The 19,030-nt window shown below is 25.7% G+C and overlaps 1 protein-coding gene across 1 annotated transcript; it reads left to right on the forward strand.

The window, feature by feature from the left end:
• Positions 1–8,168: 8,168 nt before the first annotated feature.
• Positions 8,169–11,624, forward strand: LOC114175553 (putative transcription factor bHLH041). Its single transcript, XM_028060306.2, has 8 exons — positions 8,169–8,284; positions 8,371–8,478; positions 8,571–8,676; positions 8,749–8,763; positions 8,834–8,896; positions 9,752–10,342; positions 10,542–10,937; positions 11,550–11,624. Exons 1-8 carry the CDS (start codon positions 8,169–8,171, stop codon positions 11,622–11,624), a joined length of 1,470 nt encoding a protein of 489 aa, XP_027916107.2.
• Positions 11,625–19,030: the final 7,406 nt, after the last annotated feature.

A 19,030-nucleotide genomic window follows, 5' to 3' on the forward strand; every position in this document is an offset into this window, starting at 1 on the left:
TTGAACTAAGTTATGATATTTTGAATTAAAGAAAAGATAGAATTCTCTAGATGGTAAATTAGATAACATGTTTGTAGTTAGTCAGTATTGGTATTACGTTGAGCAATACCATGAATTCGTCGAGCACTATATCAAAAATTGAAGTCAGAGAACTTTAGTGGTCCATGTTGTTAGGTAGTTAAGGATCCATAGGTGCTATTATGATTTAGGTTTAATAATGTTTTTGTCTCATTTTAGAGTTAAAATCTCAAAATAGTATTTAAATTTTTAAAAGTCTCAAATTGGTTTAATTTTTTTAAAAATGTCTCAAGTTTGACATTTCTGTTAAGTCAAGGTTGACGCCGTTAAAGGAAGTGCGTCGGACGCCATAAAATTAAATTTTAATGGGCTTCACGGATTCAAAGCATTAGGTTTCCATCGGGTGCCATGTGTAGACACCAGACGATGGTCTGGTTTCGCTAGGTGCAAATTGGAACTTGGTTCGAGAGAGCCTTTGTGTTACTTTCGTTAAACAAAATATAGGTTAGCATTGGACCCTAAATACATCATTTGATGAGTTATCGTGTTTAATAATTTATTAATTGTGCACATGTGTTGATCAGTTGATAATAATGGATGGTTTAAATATGATAAATATAATTTCTAATTTGTGTGAATGGTGAAGATAGTATCTGACTAGAAATATGATGTTTAAATGTTGATGTGATGAGAGTGTAGTGAATTTTTCGGGAGAAAATATTTCACTTAGTTAAGTCTATAGTGTATTGCAAACGAATTTAAAAAGATTATCCTAACTTTATTGATATCCAACTCACATAGAGAAAGATACTTAAGTGTGAGAGTCAATGGAGGTTCTTGTAATTTAATAATTTGATACAAAATATGATGAACCAAACAAACATAAGAAATTTACTCATCATACTTTAGAGGGACATTAGTCCTAGTTATTGCTTTGTGAGAGCAAACTCCTTAGAAGTGTGAGATGGTATGACATATGCAAAACATCTTTACTCAATACACGCGTCTTTCAAAAGTAGAATCAAATGTCACGTGACATATGCAAAACTGCCACTGTCACATCACATTGTCTCTTCCACGTGACACAATGTCAGATTGACACGTGACAATTTTAATTTTTTAAAACAAAAATTATAAAAAAAATTACAAATTAAAAAAAAAATTAAAAAATTTAAAAAAAATTAAAAAATTTAAAAAATTTAAAAAAATTATAAAAACCACGTGCTGACACGTGACACATAAATAGCACCGTTACTGGACAACTAACGAAAATGAACTTATTGCAACGAATTTTCAAAAATAAAGACTCAATTGAGTCAAATAAAAATGGAGGACCTCTAGAATGATTTAACCTATCTGTAATTATTTAATTACTAAGATGATTTTACTAAATTGGAGTGTTACAATCAACAAATAGAAACATTATAAAGAGAGCATATTTAAAACTCACAATGTTAACTTTACGATGTTAAAATTTATAATGGTTATCGCGTACCCTAAAAAGAACACATTTTGATTACTATAGAATAGAAAGAATTGTGAATTGCATTTGTGTTCAACTTCAATTCAATCTCTTTATATAGAATATAAAGAGACTCTGAAAGATGATCATTGATGCCTTTCATAAATTAATCATTGATCTTCCTTGATCTCGTATAAACTTCAATATGTTTGTTGATTTGTTGGTCTCAATTAAGAAAGATAAATTTGATTATTATAAGTTCTTTTGCTTTTGTGTTGCTTAAGAAAACATTCAAACATAAACATATTTAAATATATGATAGTTAATTACGATTAAAAATAATTGCATATACTCGCTTGTCAGGAATGTTCAAATAAATAAATCACATCCAAGGACACAAAACACTTAGAATGTTTGGTATAATCAAACTTATAAATGGACTGCTTGTATTAAATCATTTAGCCAAATTATTAGACTATCTAATGGGATTTAGAAATTAGACTATATTGTATAAGGTCGGGATAACAAAAATACATATGTATGCGGGTATTCACGGATAAAATTTACGACAGATAATTAGTATTTGTTGGTATTTGTTATCCGCGAGTAGTGGGTAGTAGGTATTTTAATATCCATTTATAAATGAATTGAGTGCGATATCACATTACTCGTACCCGCAAATATTCGTTACCTGCACAAACTTAAAATTAAAATTTAATTTATATTTTATTAAGTTAAATTCAATTAAAATAAAAATTTAATTTATATTTTATTAGGTTAAATTTAATTAAAATTAAAATTTAATTTCTATTATATTTGATATTTTTATAATTTTATTCAAAATTTTTATAAAATATTTTTTTTTTTAAATATTTACAGGTATACGGATATTCATAAGTACTCGCTTGTTTTGAAAAAATCTGCAAATATTTTTTAAACGGATACTCAACAAATAAATGGACAGATACAAATTAATTTTTTTCTTTTGCAGATCGAATAGCGAATAGCACTATCCGTATCTCTCACCTAACTCGTTTTCACTCCTAATATAAGGTCTGAGGTCTCAGTTGTGTAGTTCGGTATATTAATAACAAATATTAATATATCATATGATTTCTTGAATACCAGGGAATGTAATCTTCAATTTTACAACTTATCTTAATTTTAGTGCATATTTTAATTATTTTTGTTTCTTTAATATTTTTATTTCAATATTAAGTGTTCAATTGTTTAAAAATTTAGTTTTTAAAATAATCCACAAAACTTTTTTTTTCTTTTTCTTTAGTTGTTAATTTTGTTTTGTTTAAAAAACTATTATATTGTTACATAATTTTTTGTTCTTTCTTCTAATATTTAATTCATTTTATATCCAACAAATTGATTCAATTATTTGAAAATGTTTTTTGGTCAACATTTTATAAAAGATAAAAAGTATTAAAAAATTTTCATAAAAATATAATTATATATAATTGTATTTAACATCATTTTTTCTTTATTTTGTTTTTTCTTTAAAAAGTTATTTAATTAATATGTATGACAATGTGGGTGTAGGCAAGTATAAATGCAGATCCATATATATATATATATATATATATATATATATATATATATATATATATATATCTGACTCCCATTGATGGGTAGGTTATCTTATCCTCCCTTCTTTGAATGAATCTTTAAAATTGTTGATTAGATTCAATTCACACTAAAATTGATTCCATATCTGACAATTTTTTACCACAAACATGCTCCCACACAAAGGAGAAAATGATAAACAGACCAAAACAGTTTTTTTTTTTCTTTTTTATGTCTTCGAACTTCTGGAGTTGAATTACCATTAAATAACCACTTTTTATTCCGAATACAATAAAAAATAGTCACACTCTAAAAAATAAAAATTCTAAAATTAAGTATACAAAATTAAATTATAAAATTTAAATCGTATAATTTTGAAACTGACTTGTACTTAAAGATATTACATTGTTGTCGGAAAATATAATAATTGACATAGATTTTGATTAGTATTCACGGCGTATAGACCAGGAAAAACAGCTACATCGTATCTGGCGAAGGACAAAGCTGCCCAAAGTCACCAAACCAAGTTCATTCACACACAAGATTACATCTTCCAAATACCTTCTCATCTACCATATCAAAGCAGACATGTTTAGTTAAATCTAGTCATGTATTTTTAAGAGTACGTTTACTTTTTGAGGGAAAGTAAGTATATATATATAATTGATTTTGTGGAAAATGGACACTCCATTTTATTGAAGAAATTATGGACAAAATTTAAATTATCTATAAATTTTTTAAGAAAATCTGTTACTGATGTATTTAAAAAAGTAATTATTGACAAATTTTATCACAAAAAATCAGAAATAAAATGAGAATGTTGACAGGTAATAAAAATTTAAATTACTAATAAATTTTACCGATAGATTTATTGTCGAATATTTTCATTGATAATAAATATTTATTAATAAAGATAACATAAAGAAAATTAATAAAGAAATTCAATGGTAGTTAAAGTGATGAATACATTACTTTAAACTTTTGTATACAATTTTATTTTTTATTTTCTTTAAAATAATTTCTCTAATATATAATTAACCCAAATCATACAATAAAAGTATAAAATTAAATAGAAAACAAAAATAAGCGTCTCTTCTTACCCCTAAAGTTTGATATACGATTTATCAATTTTACTAGTTAATAAGGACTTTTAGAAATCAGTAATAAAAATGATATCTTAATTTAGAAAAAAAAATCATATTAACTGTGTCATAAAGCTCTATCACATTAAATATGTTAATTAGTAAATAGGGTTTTAGGAAATGGTAATCAAAATTATTTAGATGCATATAATTAGTTAAAAGAAAGTAAAAAATAATATATTTTGAATAGTATGCCTGAAAATGAGAATCACTTTCCACTCTTACAAAACAACAATAAGAAGAAAACAAATTTAACAAATCATACAGAACACGGAAACATAAACGATTGAAAAGATGTAGTTGATGTGAATTTTTGAGTGTGTAAGTTTTGTCTCATCTACAGATTTAATAAATATCTTTGAATTTCCAAAAGAATTTGCAAAATCAGTAATAAATGATGACAAACATAATATTACACCCACAAAAATTGTTCCGTCTCTAATGTTCACAAGATGTATGAGATGAGAAGTTGGAATATATTTATGAACAAGAGATGATAAATATGAGTTGACCACTCATACTCCATTTTCTCATCCAAAATAAACTAACATACTTCTTTCAAATTATTGTCATTTCAATTATCTCAGGTCTTATTTCTTTGTCGAGACAAATTCAACCATCTTCACAGGGCCGCAAATATACAACTCATTTCTCCAATTCCCACACGCGTGGTTTCTAATTATTACTTCATTAACCAAACATTACTTTTTAATATCTCCAAATATTCATAAATTATTGTGAATCATTTTGGTTACGTGAGAGAAGGGGAAACACGTGATAATAATGAAAAATTGTCATGATTTAGGCCACGTGATAATAATTGAATTATGCATAATTTACTTTAATTTTAGTTATATTTTAAATTTTTAATATTTCAAACTTTAAAATTATAATATTATTGTTTTGTTTATATTTAGTGAAAAAACACATATACTACTCGCATATATGTTATTCTTCTGTACGATAATAAAAAATGCTAAAATTATTATTATAATTATTAAATTAAATATTAACAATTTTTATTTATTTTATAGGTAATTTTATAACTAAAAAATGTTTAAGTTTAAGAAAACGGTCAAATGGTTAAATTTTAAAAGAAATTGTTACTTAAAAAAGATAAAATTAATAAAATAATTAATTTAATTTTAGAAAAAAATCATTAAGAGATAAAATTAAAAAAAATGTGGAAAAATAAATTCTTTATACATCACTTAAGATTTGAAGTATAACTTTTCTTCTTTTTACCGGATTCTTTGGATATGAGAAGTCTCTCTAGGATTAGGATTAATATTAATAATAATAATAAATAATTAATTAATTAATGCATTACTATTCTGTAATAATTTTTTGAGATAATAAAAGATAATAAAAATATTACTATTTTATTATATATTGTTATAATTATAAAGTTAATTATAAATAATTTAATATTTTTTGTAAATAATTCTTATTTATATTTTAGGTATTTTTATAATTAAAAAAATTAAAGTTTAAAGAAATTATCAAATAAAAAAACTGATTACATTTAAAAAAAATAATTATATAAAAATAAAATCGATAAAATAATTATTCTAATATATATAAATATAAATAGGTATAGATAATTATGTTTTTAATGTTTTTAATAAATATATAATTTTGTATTATTTATTAAGGGTTGTTTCATTCAAATATATTATATCAATACATAAATGATACATATACATTTTTTATTTAAATTAATATTTAAAATTAAAATTAATATAAATATTAAAATTTAACGTATTTTAATAAATAAAAAATATAGGTATAAGGCGTTAGTCACGTGTCTACGATGAAAATGGTATTCAAATTATATATTTAAAATATATTGTATTATACTAATTTAGTGACTCTGAAGCACATTAATTAATTACGCGTTGACGGTAAAAGTAAAAATTGCCAAAATTTATATAGGTTCATGAATGTTAACGGGGAAAGGTAGGATATGGGTAGGAATGTTAACGGGGTGGGTAGGGTATGGGTAATAGTTCCTCCGCATCCTATCCGCTAGGTTATATTTTTTCATATATGGTTTATAGTCATGGTCATGGCATAGTTATGGTCATTGAGAGATTGTGGTTCTATATGGTTATATGACATTAGTCTTACACATATAAGACCTTAGACACCACTTTTACACCAAAACCTTAAGGCAATGTTGTTATGGGTCTTTATTCTTATATAGTGTTTAACTTTGTCTTTTCTATCCAATGTGGGACTTTGTGACTCACACTTGGACTATTCCCAACATCTCCCCTCAAGGGTGAGTCCCTTGTTGTTTTTTTTCCTTTTTCATATGGTATATTTTCCCTTCAGGTGTATGAGTGACCCCTTTGGTTATGGTTATGCGGTCAGTCACATCGGTGACCCCTTTTGTTTATGGTGGTGGTTATGCGGTCAGTCACTCCGAACCATCGGCTCTGATACCACTGATATAAATATCTGCTCCGTATCCGTAGTTATATCCGGTATCCGTTATGCGGGTATCTGTCTATTTTATTCATATTTATGGGTATCCACAGGTATCCGCAGATATTTGTAAAATTATTTAAAAAATAAATATTTAATCATAAATTTAAATAAAATAAAATAAAATACATTACTGTCATAAATTTTAAATAAAGTTTAAATAAACTCAAGTTGATACAAGTCCAAATAATTGTAAAAGTAAATATAAAATGACGTTGAACACGATGAAAGTTCTTTAATTAGTATTTTGATTAACAAACTCACTCTCTCAGATTGATTTCTGATAAATAAACAATAAAATCAAGTTTAATTTAAGTCTAAAAAATATATTTATTGTAATTTTTAAAATTTAATTGAGCAATTTAATTAAGTCATATATGATGGTCTATTCTGGGAAGCCAAAGCAAATGGATTACTTGATCTAGTTTCTTGAAAAGTTAGGCAGGCAGATCTTCAACCAATATGTTGGGGTGTTCAAATTTTGGTTGAATACTTTTTTTGTCTATTTTTTGTCAAAATATTAAGTTTGTCTTTTTTAGTCTCAATTTGGGTCTAATTTTTTAAAATTGATGCAATTTTATCTTTTTCATATAATTTCTTAAAGCGGAGTAAAAATGTTTCACCAAAATTTATACTAGGATTATGTCAATTACACCAACAAAATAAACCATCTGTATTCACCACTTCAATTTTGATGAAATATTTTTTGTCAATATCAATAAATTATTGAAAAAATGACAAAATTGCATCATTTTTTCAAAATTGAGACAAAAAAAATCGAGAACCAATTAATTATTTTTGAACGAAAATAGGACCAAAAAATTAATTCCAAAATCTTTATATAAACGAGTAAAAACATTGTATTTAATTTTTTTATAATAATAAAACTATAATTATTGTTATTATTATAATTATAAAATTAAATATATTTATTATAAATTTGAAAATAATCAAATAGAAAATGATTAAATTAAATAAATAATATTAATAAAATAAGTATTTTTATTTAAAAAATATTTAAAAGATAAGATTGAAAAATAAATGTTTTCTTCATCTATAAATATAAATATATAAAAATTTATTAAAATATTAAATATATAATATATATTAAAATATTAAGTTTTTAAAAAATGTATATAAAATTATATAAATAAAAAAAATAATCAGACCATGGCCCTATTTCCACACAATGGTCCGTCGATGTTTCTAGGAACTGTTGCGTTCTTCACACAATTAAGCTTCTATCGTCAAACACTTTTTTCCAATCTAATGCACACATTTTGAAATGAATACTTATGTTTTCGCCGTATTTATCAAAACTGTTGACGTTTTGTTCTAATAATATACCAATAATATATCAATAATATATTAATAATCTGGACGCTCTTTTCCCTTCACACATACAAATCCGGAATTTTATCGATCTACTGTATATATATATTAAGATGATGGATGCATAATCATATCCATCATCGTGCAATATGGATGCTGTGTTTGCCCTCCCTGAAGCCCCCAGAGCTCATTTTCTCCGCTCTCTCATCCAATCTTTTGGTGCCACTTACGTTTCTTTATGGCAACATCACTCTCATTTATCAAAGTATCTATCGTTCATTCTCTCTTTATATTTTCTCAGCTTCTACTCTTCTTCACTGGCTAACGCTTTTATTTACTTTTCTTCCATAGTCGTTTGTTCTTCCTTGATGGTTTCTACAATGGAGGGAACAACCGACCAACCTCTTCTCAAACCCTTTTCCATCAGTATCGGGCTTTAACGTTTGATGTCAGTGATGAGTAAGTGCTGCATTATTCTTCACCATCATCATGCATTAATCTTTCTTTCTGGAAAATGGTTTCACCTTTTTCCTTTTTTACCGTTTTATTAGATGTGTTCCTGGAGTTGCTTTCAGGAATCAACTTCCCTACATACACCTCAAACTCTCGGATCTCCTACCACTCACATCCACCCAAATTCAAGCACGATTCTTTCTGGTAATTAATGATCATTTTATGAAGTATTTAAATTACAGGATATATCGCTAATTGTCTTAAATGATTTTACAGGAAGCAGGGATTCAGGTAGGTTAACTTCATCGGAAACAAAAATGGAATGAATATTTATTACAGATATGTATGTTGTTGATCGCAGATGGCTGTTTTCATGGGGTGCAAAACTGGAGAAATCGAACTTGGCTTCTCCAACATTCCTCAAGTAAGAAAACTACACTATGCATGCATGTTGGTTAATTGAGTTCAAATATTTTTTGCAAGTGTTTCAAATAGTAAAATGGATTTTTGAACATTTGTTTGTTAATTTATGCAAAATTAAATGCATTTTTTACAATATGAATAAAAATAAATTCATAGTAAAAGTTATCTAAAACATATTTTTTGAATTGTAATTTATAAAAGCTCTAATAAAGCACTTGAATGATATTAAAAAGTTTCTCATTTAGCCTAAGCCACCAAAATGTCTAACTTAAGTGAGCCGAATTTGTGCTTCAATTTATATTCAAGGAAGACTAACAAATAATAATCAAAAACTTGAAAAATATTTTTTCTTTAAAACAATAAAAACATAATGTTTAATATATATATATATATATATATATATATATATATTGAATAACAATAGTAATAAGGATTAAGTATGTTTTTAATATCTGAACTTTGATTTAAAATTAGAATTTATCTCTGTCCGAAACTTTAATGTATTTTGGTCCCTAAACTTTAAAATTGAATGAATGTAGTCCTTTTAACCCAATTACATTAACTATTTTTTTTACATGTGGAAAGTGTTTTATGTTAGCATTAGAGTTGTTTACACCATTTGACAGATTCTCAATTTAATATATGTTGGAAAATGTGTTCGACACCTCAAAAAATATTGTAGTAATTGGGTTAAAGAAAACTATATTCATTTAATTTTAAAATTTATGAGCTAAAATATATTGCAGAAAGAGACAAATTCTAATTTTGAGTTAAATTTCATCACTGATAACATAGTTAGCCCTAAACAATATTTAATCAATTTGGTACCTGAAAAACTAACTTGTGTTATATTCAGGCTGACATTGAGACAGCACTTAAGAATTTATTCCCCGAAGATTTCTATATACGTTCCCAATCAATTGATCAGAATCCATATTCATCTTCTTTCATAAAATCATCAACTACCTTTAATCAATCACTCAATATTCCGAGAACTTCCCACTCCAACTTTGGTGTGGCTCCCACACAATCTAGTCCTCACCTACACACTATCCAACCATTTCCAACACCAGAAGATGAACATGAAGAAATAGTAAGAACATTAATCCAAGTCATGTCTTCAACTTCTGATCAGCAGCATCAACCTCCTCCAATGTTGCCTCATAATTCTGTAACACACCCTGAAACTGCCGATTTCGTGAGATATAGATCAGATTCAAATATAAAACCACAAATGGAGTCCAATTTTAACAGGCAAAACCTGCAGAATACATCATTGCTTGAAAACTTAAATACAAAGAGAATGAGAGAACGCGATACTGTTAAAGCAACCCATCCCATTAGTTCCCCCCAGAAGTACTATCACACGATATCGGAAAGAAAACGTCGTGAAAAACTCAGCGAGTGTTTTCAGGAACTCAGCGCACTTCTTCCTCCGGGAACAAAGGTATATATATCAAATTTCAATTCAAAAAGCAGCGTCATGGCTAATTACTAGGATTAAGTTTATGTATTTGCTTGCGATGATGCTATATTAATTTCTTGTCCAAATTGTACCACAATATTAATTATAATGACGCGTTAACATGATTTTTAATAAAAAAATTAATGCATTTAGCACTTGGATTTGAACTTTGGTGGTTTAGAAAAACAAAAGGTCGATACTTGCAGCAGCAAAGGAGACAATGATATCTTTGATGGTTGAAATTGAAAAGCTTAAGGTGAGAAATGAGCAGCTGATGAGAGTTTTGTCAGGCAAAGAAGTTGGTAGCAGTAGGGAGGAAAACAGTGGCGGGTCCTGTAATGAAAGATTGAAAGTTCGGGTTTTGCATTCATCAGAATCAAGTTCATCGGAAGAGCAAATGGTGGATTTGGAAGTGACGATGAGAGAACAAAACTGTGAAGTTAATGTATTGATTCGCATATGGGAATTCTTAGAAAGGGTTCAGAACGTAACCTTGATTTCCACGAACACAAACCTCCATGTTACGGAAGGAGGGACAACCATTAATGTATTAACCTTCAGGCTGAGGATTATTGAGGTATGTTTTTCAAGCACCATTCCACGACGTAACATGTTCAAACATTTGCTTTGTCTCTACATAATCCATTAAATATGAGTAATTTTATGAACCCTCGTTAAACCTACACACATAAATAAATAAATATTAAAAGCGTCAACGAACGTTATGAACATCTCAACCATAATTACAACCACCGGATCTCGGTCTCCACCTTAAATGGAGTAGGGTTTCGCAGCAATGGTGTCACGAAATATAATTTGCAGAAGTAAAAAATAGATCATAAAAGCTACAACTAGTTTTAACTTTTATGATGCAAAATTTACACAAACATATTATATATGACTTGTAAATATTATTAATTGGTTGTAATGATATGTAATATTTATTTTTATTCAACAAAACAATTTCTTATTTCATCTCTATTTTAAAACTTCGCGTTAAATATCAAACTATCCATGTCATAGACATATATGAAGAAAAACGGTATTTTTATAACTTATTTCAATATATAACCCATCCACTAATTTTTGCAATAATATGAATTATAAAATTTGAATGAAGTTTTAACTAATAATATAAAAAGGTTTTGGGAAGAATAAGAATAATGGTGTTTGTACAAACGTGTTTCAGGGTAGTGAATGGGACGAGGTTGGCTTCGAGGAAGGAGTGAGAAGAGTGGTTGCTGACGTAACACATCAATCGTGAATTCCACCAATAAATCTACGCAATAATTTCGTCACCAACGCTTGATTGGACATGCTTTCAAGAAATTCAATGTTTTCTGTATCAGTTTTCGTGTTTCCCTTTTATATTTCTACTTTGAAATATATATACACAAATTGCCAAAAACAAAATATTAAAAGAGAGAGGTTGCTGATGTTACAGTCATCACTTTGTCGCCAATGCTTCGTTGATAAGTTCAAAGTCATTTAACTACAGCATTGATAGGAAATACCATTCTTCAATATGGGTTTACTTTTTATTACTTGTTCGTTCCATTTTTCACTGTACCAATTTGTTTGTTTAACTATCATTTTCAAACTTTACAATGATAATAATATTATTTTTATTTCATTTTAATTGTATATCTCTGTGTTGTGATATATATATATAAATTTCCTTTCCTTATCTTATATCTAAAAAAATCATTAAATAAATTAATACTTATAATAACTATTTTATTTTGGCTAGTATGATCAGATGAGAGGTTGTCAATTAACATTCTCAATTTCATTTCTAATATGGTATCAGAGCCAAGTTAGAGTTTATCCTAGTGAACTTTTTTGGACATTTTGTTCCATCCGATATCGGGTCGCTAACGGATCACCAACTAATTTTTTGTTCCACGCACGAGATGAATATACCTCGACGTGAGGGGTGTGTTGGAAGTCTCACATTGACTAGAGATAAGACTAATTCACAATATATAAATAAGTGCAATTCTTACCTTACAAGCCAATTTTGTGGAGTTGAGTTAGGCTTTAAACTCACTTCTAACATAAAATTAATTAAGGAAGGTGTCAAAAATTTTAGAGTGGTATCTTAAGATGAACTAACAAATATAGCTAAAACTAAGTTCAATTAGATAAATAATTAAAAAATTATAAATACTTCCAGATTATTGGAAAATCAATAAGTTACAATCAGGATTGGCTTAAAGCTGATAAAATGCTTGTTTTAGATACTTAAAAAAAAAACTCCCAAAAATTGTTTGATATTAATATCTCTAATAATAACATGAATGCATGAATGAATTGATTTGAAATGAAATTGACAAAAATTAAAATGATAAATAAATAAGTTAAAGAACAAATAAATAGAGATAAAAAAAAAATACTAGAAAAAAGTGTTCTTTAGAATGATTACAGTTGTTAAAAATGTTGGTAAAAATAACATGAAAAAAAATGAAAATATCCAACAAGATATATGAAGGTATTTTCGGTATTCAGTGTTGATAAATTAAAGTTATTGAATTATATACTTTTGAAAGAAAAATGTTTAAAGCTTCAAAAATCTTTGGAACATATGATAGTTTATGGATTAGGAGTGAAAATGTAGTTGAGTGATTAGATGAAAAGAAAGAGAGAAAAAAGTCATGGGTTAAATTTATTAAACAAATGTATAAAAGTTTGGAATAAAAATAAATTTTAATTTCGCATTTAAATTTAGGACTACAAATATATAACTTGAGTAAAATTTTATTTCAAAAAATCAATAAATTTACTATAACAAATAAAAACTTTGTGGTCCAGTTTTTATTTTTTTCCACTGTTTTATTTTGTTATTAGGACAATTTAGTGTCTCCCTTGCTAATGTATCTTAAAGTTATTTCTTGGGCTATGTACACAGCTTGAATTTGAGATGGTGTACCTGATTTCGATCATGTTAATATTTGGAATAATGTAAAATACCAGTTAACTAAGTGAAGTTAAAATAAATATTCGAGTATGTGTAGTAACATTTGAAACAATTTAGATAAAAAATTATTTATAGAAAGAAATGCGTTACTTGTTTAGAAATGAATATACATAAAATCAAATTGCTTCAATTAAACTATTTATGATTAAAATAAAAAGTTATCAAATTATTGTTGTCGAAAATTATCTCCAGAAATAAATATGATAATTGCCGAATAATAGTGTAAAATGTGTACAAGGTTCCAAGATTTGCGTATCATTATGATTCATGAAATTTTATGAATGATAGTGTATTTTATAATTTTATGAAAAGGTATTTGACTAGTCTTTTTTGAAAAAAAATATTATATATATATATATATATATATATATATATATATATATATATATATATATATAAAGACTGTGATCATAAAATTATAATATATTATCAAAGGTGATAGCAGCATGGCTGTGTTGACTAAGAATTTTCTTAGTGCTCTGAAGCAAAAAACATTTAGGAGTTGACCAAATTTTGATTTCTTAGAATATATTTAGCAAATTTACGATAATACTTACGAACGTTATCACGTGCGTAAAGTATATGTAGTAGTTTTTCTATATTTTACTCGCTAAATAAATATCCATCTTATATCGGTATTTATATTTATCGAAGTATATGTTATGTGGGTATTCGCATAATATTTTAATATTCATGTATATTCACGATTATTCATAAATATTTATAAAAAAATAAAAATAAATATTTAACAATATATTTTAATCGTTAATTTAAATAAAATACAATATATAACATTCATAAATTTCAAATAAAGTCAAAATAACTCATTTAAATAGTGTTGAATGACAGTTTACAAAGAAATGAATTTGTTTTAAAACTAATTGATAAAAAAATAACTCATTCACAATCAATATGTTAATATTTTAATCATTTTTTTTATTTAATTGAAATTAGAGTATAACATGTACGAGTATCTACGGGTACGAATACTATAATATCCGTATCTGTCCCGTAAACCTGCGGGTATAAAAAATACTCATATCTATTATCCACGAATATCTATTTAAATTATTAATTTCCTACCCATTGCGAATTTTATCTGCGAATATATATGCGAATATATATGTGGTACAGATTTTTTTATATCCCTACTTGCACTTTGTATACATCACATGGAAGTGGAAGACAGTAGAAAATAGATTCTTTGCATCGAGAAAAACAGGTTAAGATAGAGAAAAACTGAAAATAAATATGATTGATGTAATAGAATAACTTGTTGGTATTTATTAAAAATATAATTCTAAAATATATATTAAAGTTAAAATAAATTTTATATTAAAAAAGAAATATTTTCAAATTAAATTATATATTGAAAAAAAATATTAAAGCAAATTTTAGAAAGTATCACAATTTAGATAAATCAACTTTATTCTATTTATTTTTTTAATATTTTTATTTTAACTATTTATTTATTTACTAAACTATTTTAGTACATATGAATAAAATATTAAACTATTTTAGTTTACTTACTTCAATATTTTATTCTAATTATTACCTGTTTATGATGTTGAAATATATATATATATATATATATATATATATATATTCAATTATTTTATTTTATTTATTATAATATAACATCAGAAAAAAGTTCTTACATATAAGACCATCACTGCTCAAATATATAAGCATAAATGTGTCTAAATATTAGATCAACCTCATTCACTAATCATGATTTAAAAATTATATACTTAGCAAATCATAATTTTACTGCCGTAAAAATAAATTATTTTATTATTTTTTGTCTATTAAAATTATGTTTTACAGGCTAATGTCCATTTGTAAAAAAATAAAAGTTGTAAGAAGTTATAATAATTTTTGGAAAATTATAAACAAGCTGTGGTGTAACGAAGTTTGTCTTTTGAGAGAAAATTTTAAAATATTAATTAATTTTTTCAAGATATTTGCATTGGTAAACTGGTTTTTAAAATGATGATTTTACTACTGCATTGTTTTAGTTTTAGGAAAAATACGGCATTAGTTTATGCCTTTAAAGTATTATTTAACGAAAAATAAATAACAAGAATTTGTTGAGATCACATATAGAACTTTTATTCCAAATTATCAATGTTTTATAAAGTAAACAATCTTTCCGCTTCCTAACAGGGGAGATACGTGAAAAACCAATAATAATAATAATAATCTTTGCTTCTAAATCTTAAACTAAAAATATTTCTTTAAGTTATTTACATATAAAAATATTAAATTGTAGTATATGTTTGCCATACAGTGTGGTTGATTAATTATATGGATTATTCAATAAAGGCCGTCGAATTTGATTCGTAATTTATAAAATTAGGCTCATTATGAAATGTAACTCCAGAAAAAATGTACTTTTTTGTCGGCAACTCCAGAAAAAAAAAAAAAGTGTAGTTTACCTCAATTTTTTTCTTTTGGTGTCTATTTCTGTATTGTATAAAGAAATAATGATGCTGCTCTTAAAAAAAAAACAATAATGATATTCACACGTTTCAATCTATATCCGTGTCTGTCTCCTCAATTTTTCTCCTTTATTAATGAACTCTTTCATTATATGTATTTTTTTTTTCTATCTTCCTTAATAGGAAAATTTGAATTGCGAAGAAACAATTCTCTCACCTGTCTAAGCAAGAGGAACAATTAATAATTACTTTGCTCTCATTTTCTTGATTTGTTGGAGTCATAGACTTTTCCAAATGTACATCATACATTTTATAATTTAGTATATACAGTTAACACTTTGAAGGAGTCAGTTGCAAGAGGACAATTCTCTCGTGTCATAAAGTAATGGGAAATGATATTTTCACAAAGAAAATTTTAATAAACTTTGACAATCCTTTGTTTTTTTCTCAGTAAAGTGAAAAACTTAAAAAAAACAATTAAAAAATATAATTTAAAATTACACTAAAAAATAAGAACAATAAAATTTTGATTACTGAATTTGAATAACTTTCTCTTACAACAAGATGTGTTATTTTTTAAGTGGTTTTGAAATATTAAAAATAAAAAAAATAAAAAATGAAAAACTACTTAAAAAATGATACGTTAGATTATAAGAGAAAGTTGTCAAAAATATCATTTTCTAAAAAAATAAATTTTGTCAAGTTTGTACAAACTTTTTTTTGTCAAACTATAATTTTTGTAAAGTAATAGCGACCCCGGTAGTTACTCATTGTCCACACAAAAGAAAAAGGAGGAAAAATTTAAATTCCTTGATCATGATTTCCCTACCACTAGTTGTAGTCATGAATTTCCATTTATAGTTTTTCTCTTGGTTCATTCTCCTATTTGGACTTGGAATAATCGAACTAAATATTATTCTATAAACTACTAATTATACCTAAAAATTGCAAAAAAAAGAAAGAAACATCTTCTAATTACAAGTCTAAAAAAATACAAAATAAAAATTACAAAATTATTTTCAAGAATGAAAACATCTTATTTTATTATTCTTCTAATTATTAGAAATATTTTTTATTTTCATTCATGCATTCACGATTTAATTTAATATGATAGAATTACAATTTTCAGTTTATTATATTTCTTTTTTCTGTAGAATTTAGATATGGTGTACCTTCGTTGATCAATATAGTTAGTATTTTAGTTGACCGGTGAAAAGGAAAATTTTCGCACGTGCCTGCGTACGGCCTTTTACTTTTCGCACATTGTGACAAATACCTCAAGTCATTTATGTTTTGCCTTTTTCTTTTATAATAAGAATATTCCTCTTGACTCATTCTTCCACTCAAAATTTTTATGAAGAAAAATATGAACACCACTTAGTTTATTTCATGTCACTCTCCATAAAAATATGTTTAAATACGAGTTAAAAGAGCTTTTTAAAAAATTATTCAAAATATAGAAATATTTCTTCGAAAAATAAAAATTCTCAAAAGCATTTCTAACATGTATTTGAGCAAACATAACTAGAAGGTTTACAACTTAATTACAAAGTCTGACTTTCAATTATTAACAAAAGTATAAAAATGAAGTTTCCATTGCACGTGTTGGATAATGACATATAGTCAACGCAATAGTATCATTAGGGAACGATTATTCCTTGTGGTCCCGTTTACGTTATTACATAACTCCCAAAAATGAGACTTGTAAAGAGAAACTTTTCAAGGAATGATTTCAAAGTTTTTTTCTTTTTTTTTTTTTTTCTGGCTTTCTTATATTCCATACACGTATTAATAATAAGAGAGAATTTTATATTTTATTATCTAAAGATGAAATAGGTAAACAAAATAAAAAACTTAATTGTTTCTATAAATTAAAAAAAAATCATGCCATGCGTCTCTATTTTCTTAAAAAGATATCACTTGGTCAATTTTTTTATGCGTCTCAATTTGATTTTTATTTTGAAAAAATTATCCAATCAAGTATTTTCGTTGATATACTAACAATATTTAAGAGGTATTACGTATCAGTTTGTGATTTGTTAGATTTTTTAAGAAATTGAGTTTAATTTGAATGGACGAAATTGCTTAATTTTAAGAAAAATGAAGACTGGGTTGAGATAAAATAAAAATACAGAAACCAAATTCAAACTATCATTGTTTTCATTTGAGGATATATATTATTCATAGAGGAATGATTTGAGGGTGATTAAGGTGTTCACTTATAGGGATTTGAGAGAGAGGGAAGGGGAAAGGAAGGAATTGAGGAATTCTTCCCTTCCTCTTTCATATGTAGATATTTTAAGGTAATTTGTATCATATTACTGTAATGTCCTCCATCATTTTTTTTTGTCTTCTTAATTCAAGTCAATTCACGTACATATTTTCTTAATTTATGTAAATTAATGATGCAAATCATCAATAATAATGTTGCATAATTATGATTATAATGTAAAAATATGACTTTTAAAATTATGATTATAAAAATAATTAATACCCCAAATTTCTAAATTGTTTTAAAAAAATATACATGTAAATATAATGTATTTTATTATGTTTTTATTAAAATAATTATTTTTTTTTCAATTTATTCATTAAATATTTTTTTATAAAATAAATATAACTCTTCAAAATATAATTTTAGATTACTTTCTACGTCAAAAGCAATTTGGTAATCTTGTTTCTTTTTTCAATTAAACTCAAATTTTAATCTATTACATAAATCAACTTCCTCACAAAACTTACTTCTAAATCCACACTCTAATTCACCGAAATACATCCTCTCACTCTCTCCCAAATCAATCTTAACAAGTGAACACACCTTTAAGTTGTGGTTGTGTTCATTTATGAATATGGATTGGATTTGAGGGAGAGTGAGTATATGGATTTAAAGGTAAAGTTTGTGTTGTATTTTTGAAAGGATTTGAAGGTGGAATTAATAGATTTAGAGATGAAAGTTTTCGAGTGATTTTTAGTGATGTGATAGATAAAAAAAATGTTTTAATAAATAAAAATTAAATATTACTAAATTATCCTTGTTAAGAAATATAATATAAAATAATTTTTGAAAGAGTTGAAATAATATTTTTTTGGAGAAGATGTTAATGAATAGTTTTGAAGAAAAAAATCATTATTATAACAAATGAAGAATAAAATGCACTTGGTATAAGAATAAAAATAAAATATAAAATCTTTAGATATTAAATAATACAGTGGTTAAATTAAAATGTAAAAAATAACAATCACATTTTATAT

This window comes from Vigna unguiculata, chromosome 3, assembly GCF_037176805.1.
Source record: "Vigna unguiculata cultivar grain cowpea cultivar isolate G323 ecotype 2 chromosome 3, ASM3717680v1, whole genome shotgun sequence".
Lineage (NCBI taxonomy): Eukaryota > Viridiplantae > Streptophyta > Magnoliopsida > Fabales > Fabaceae > Vigna > Vigna unguiculata.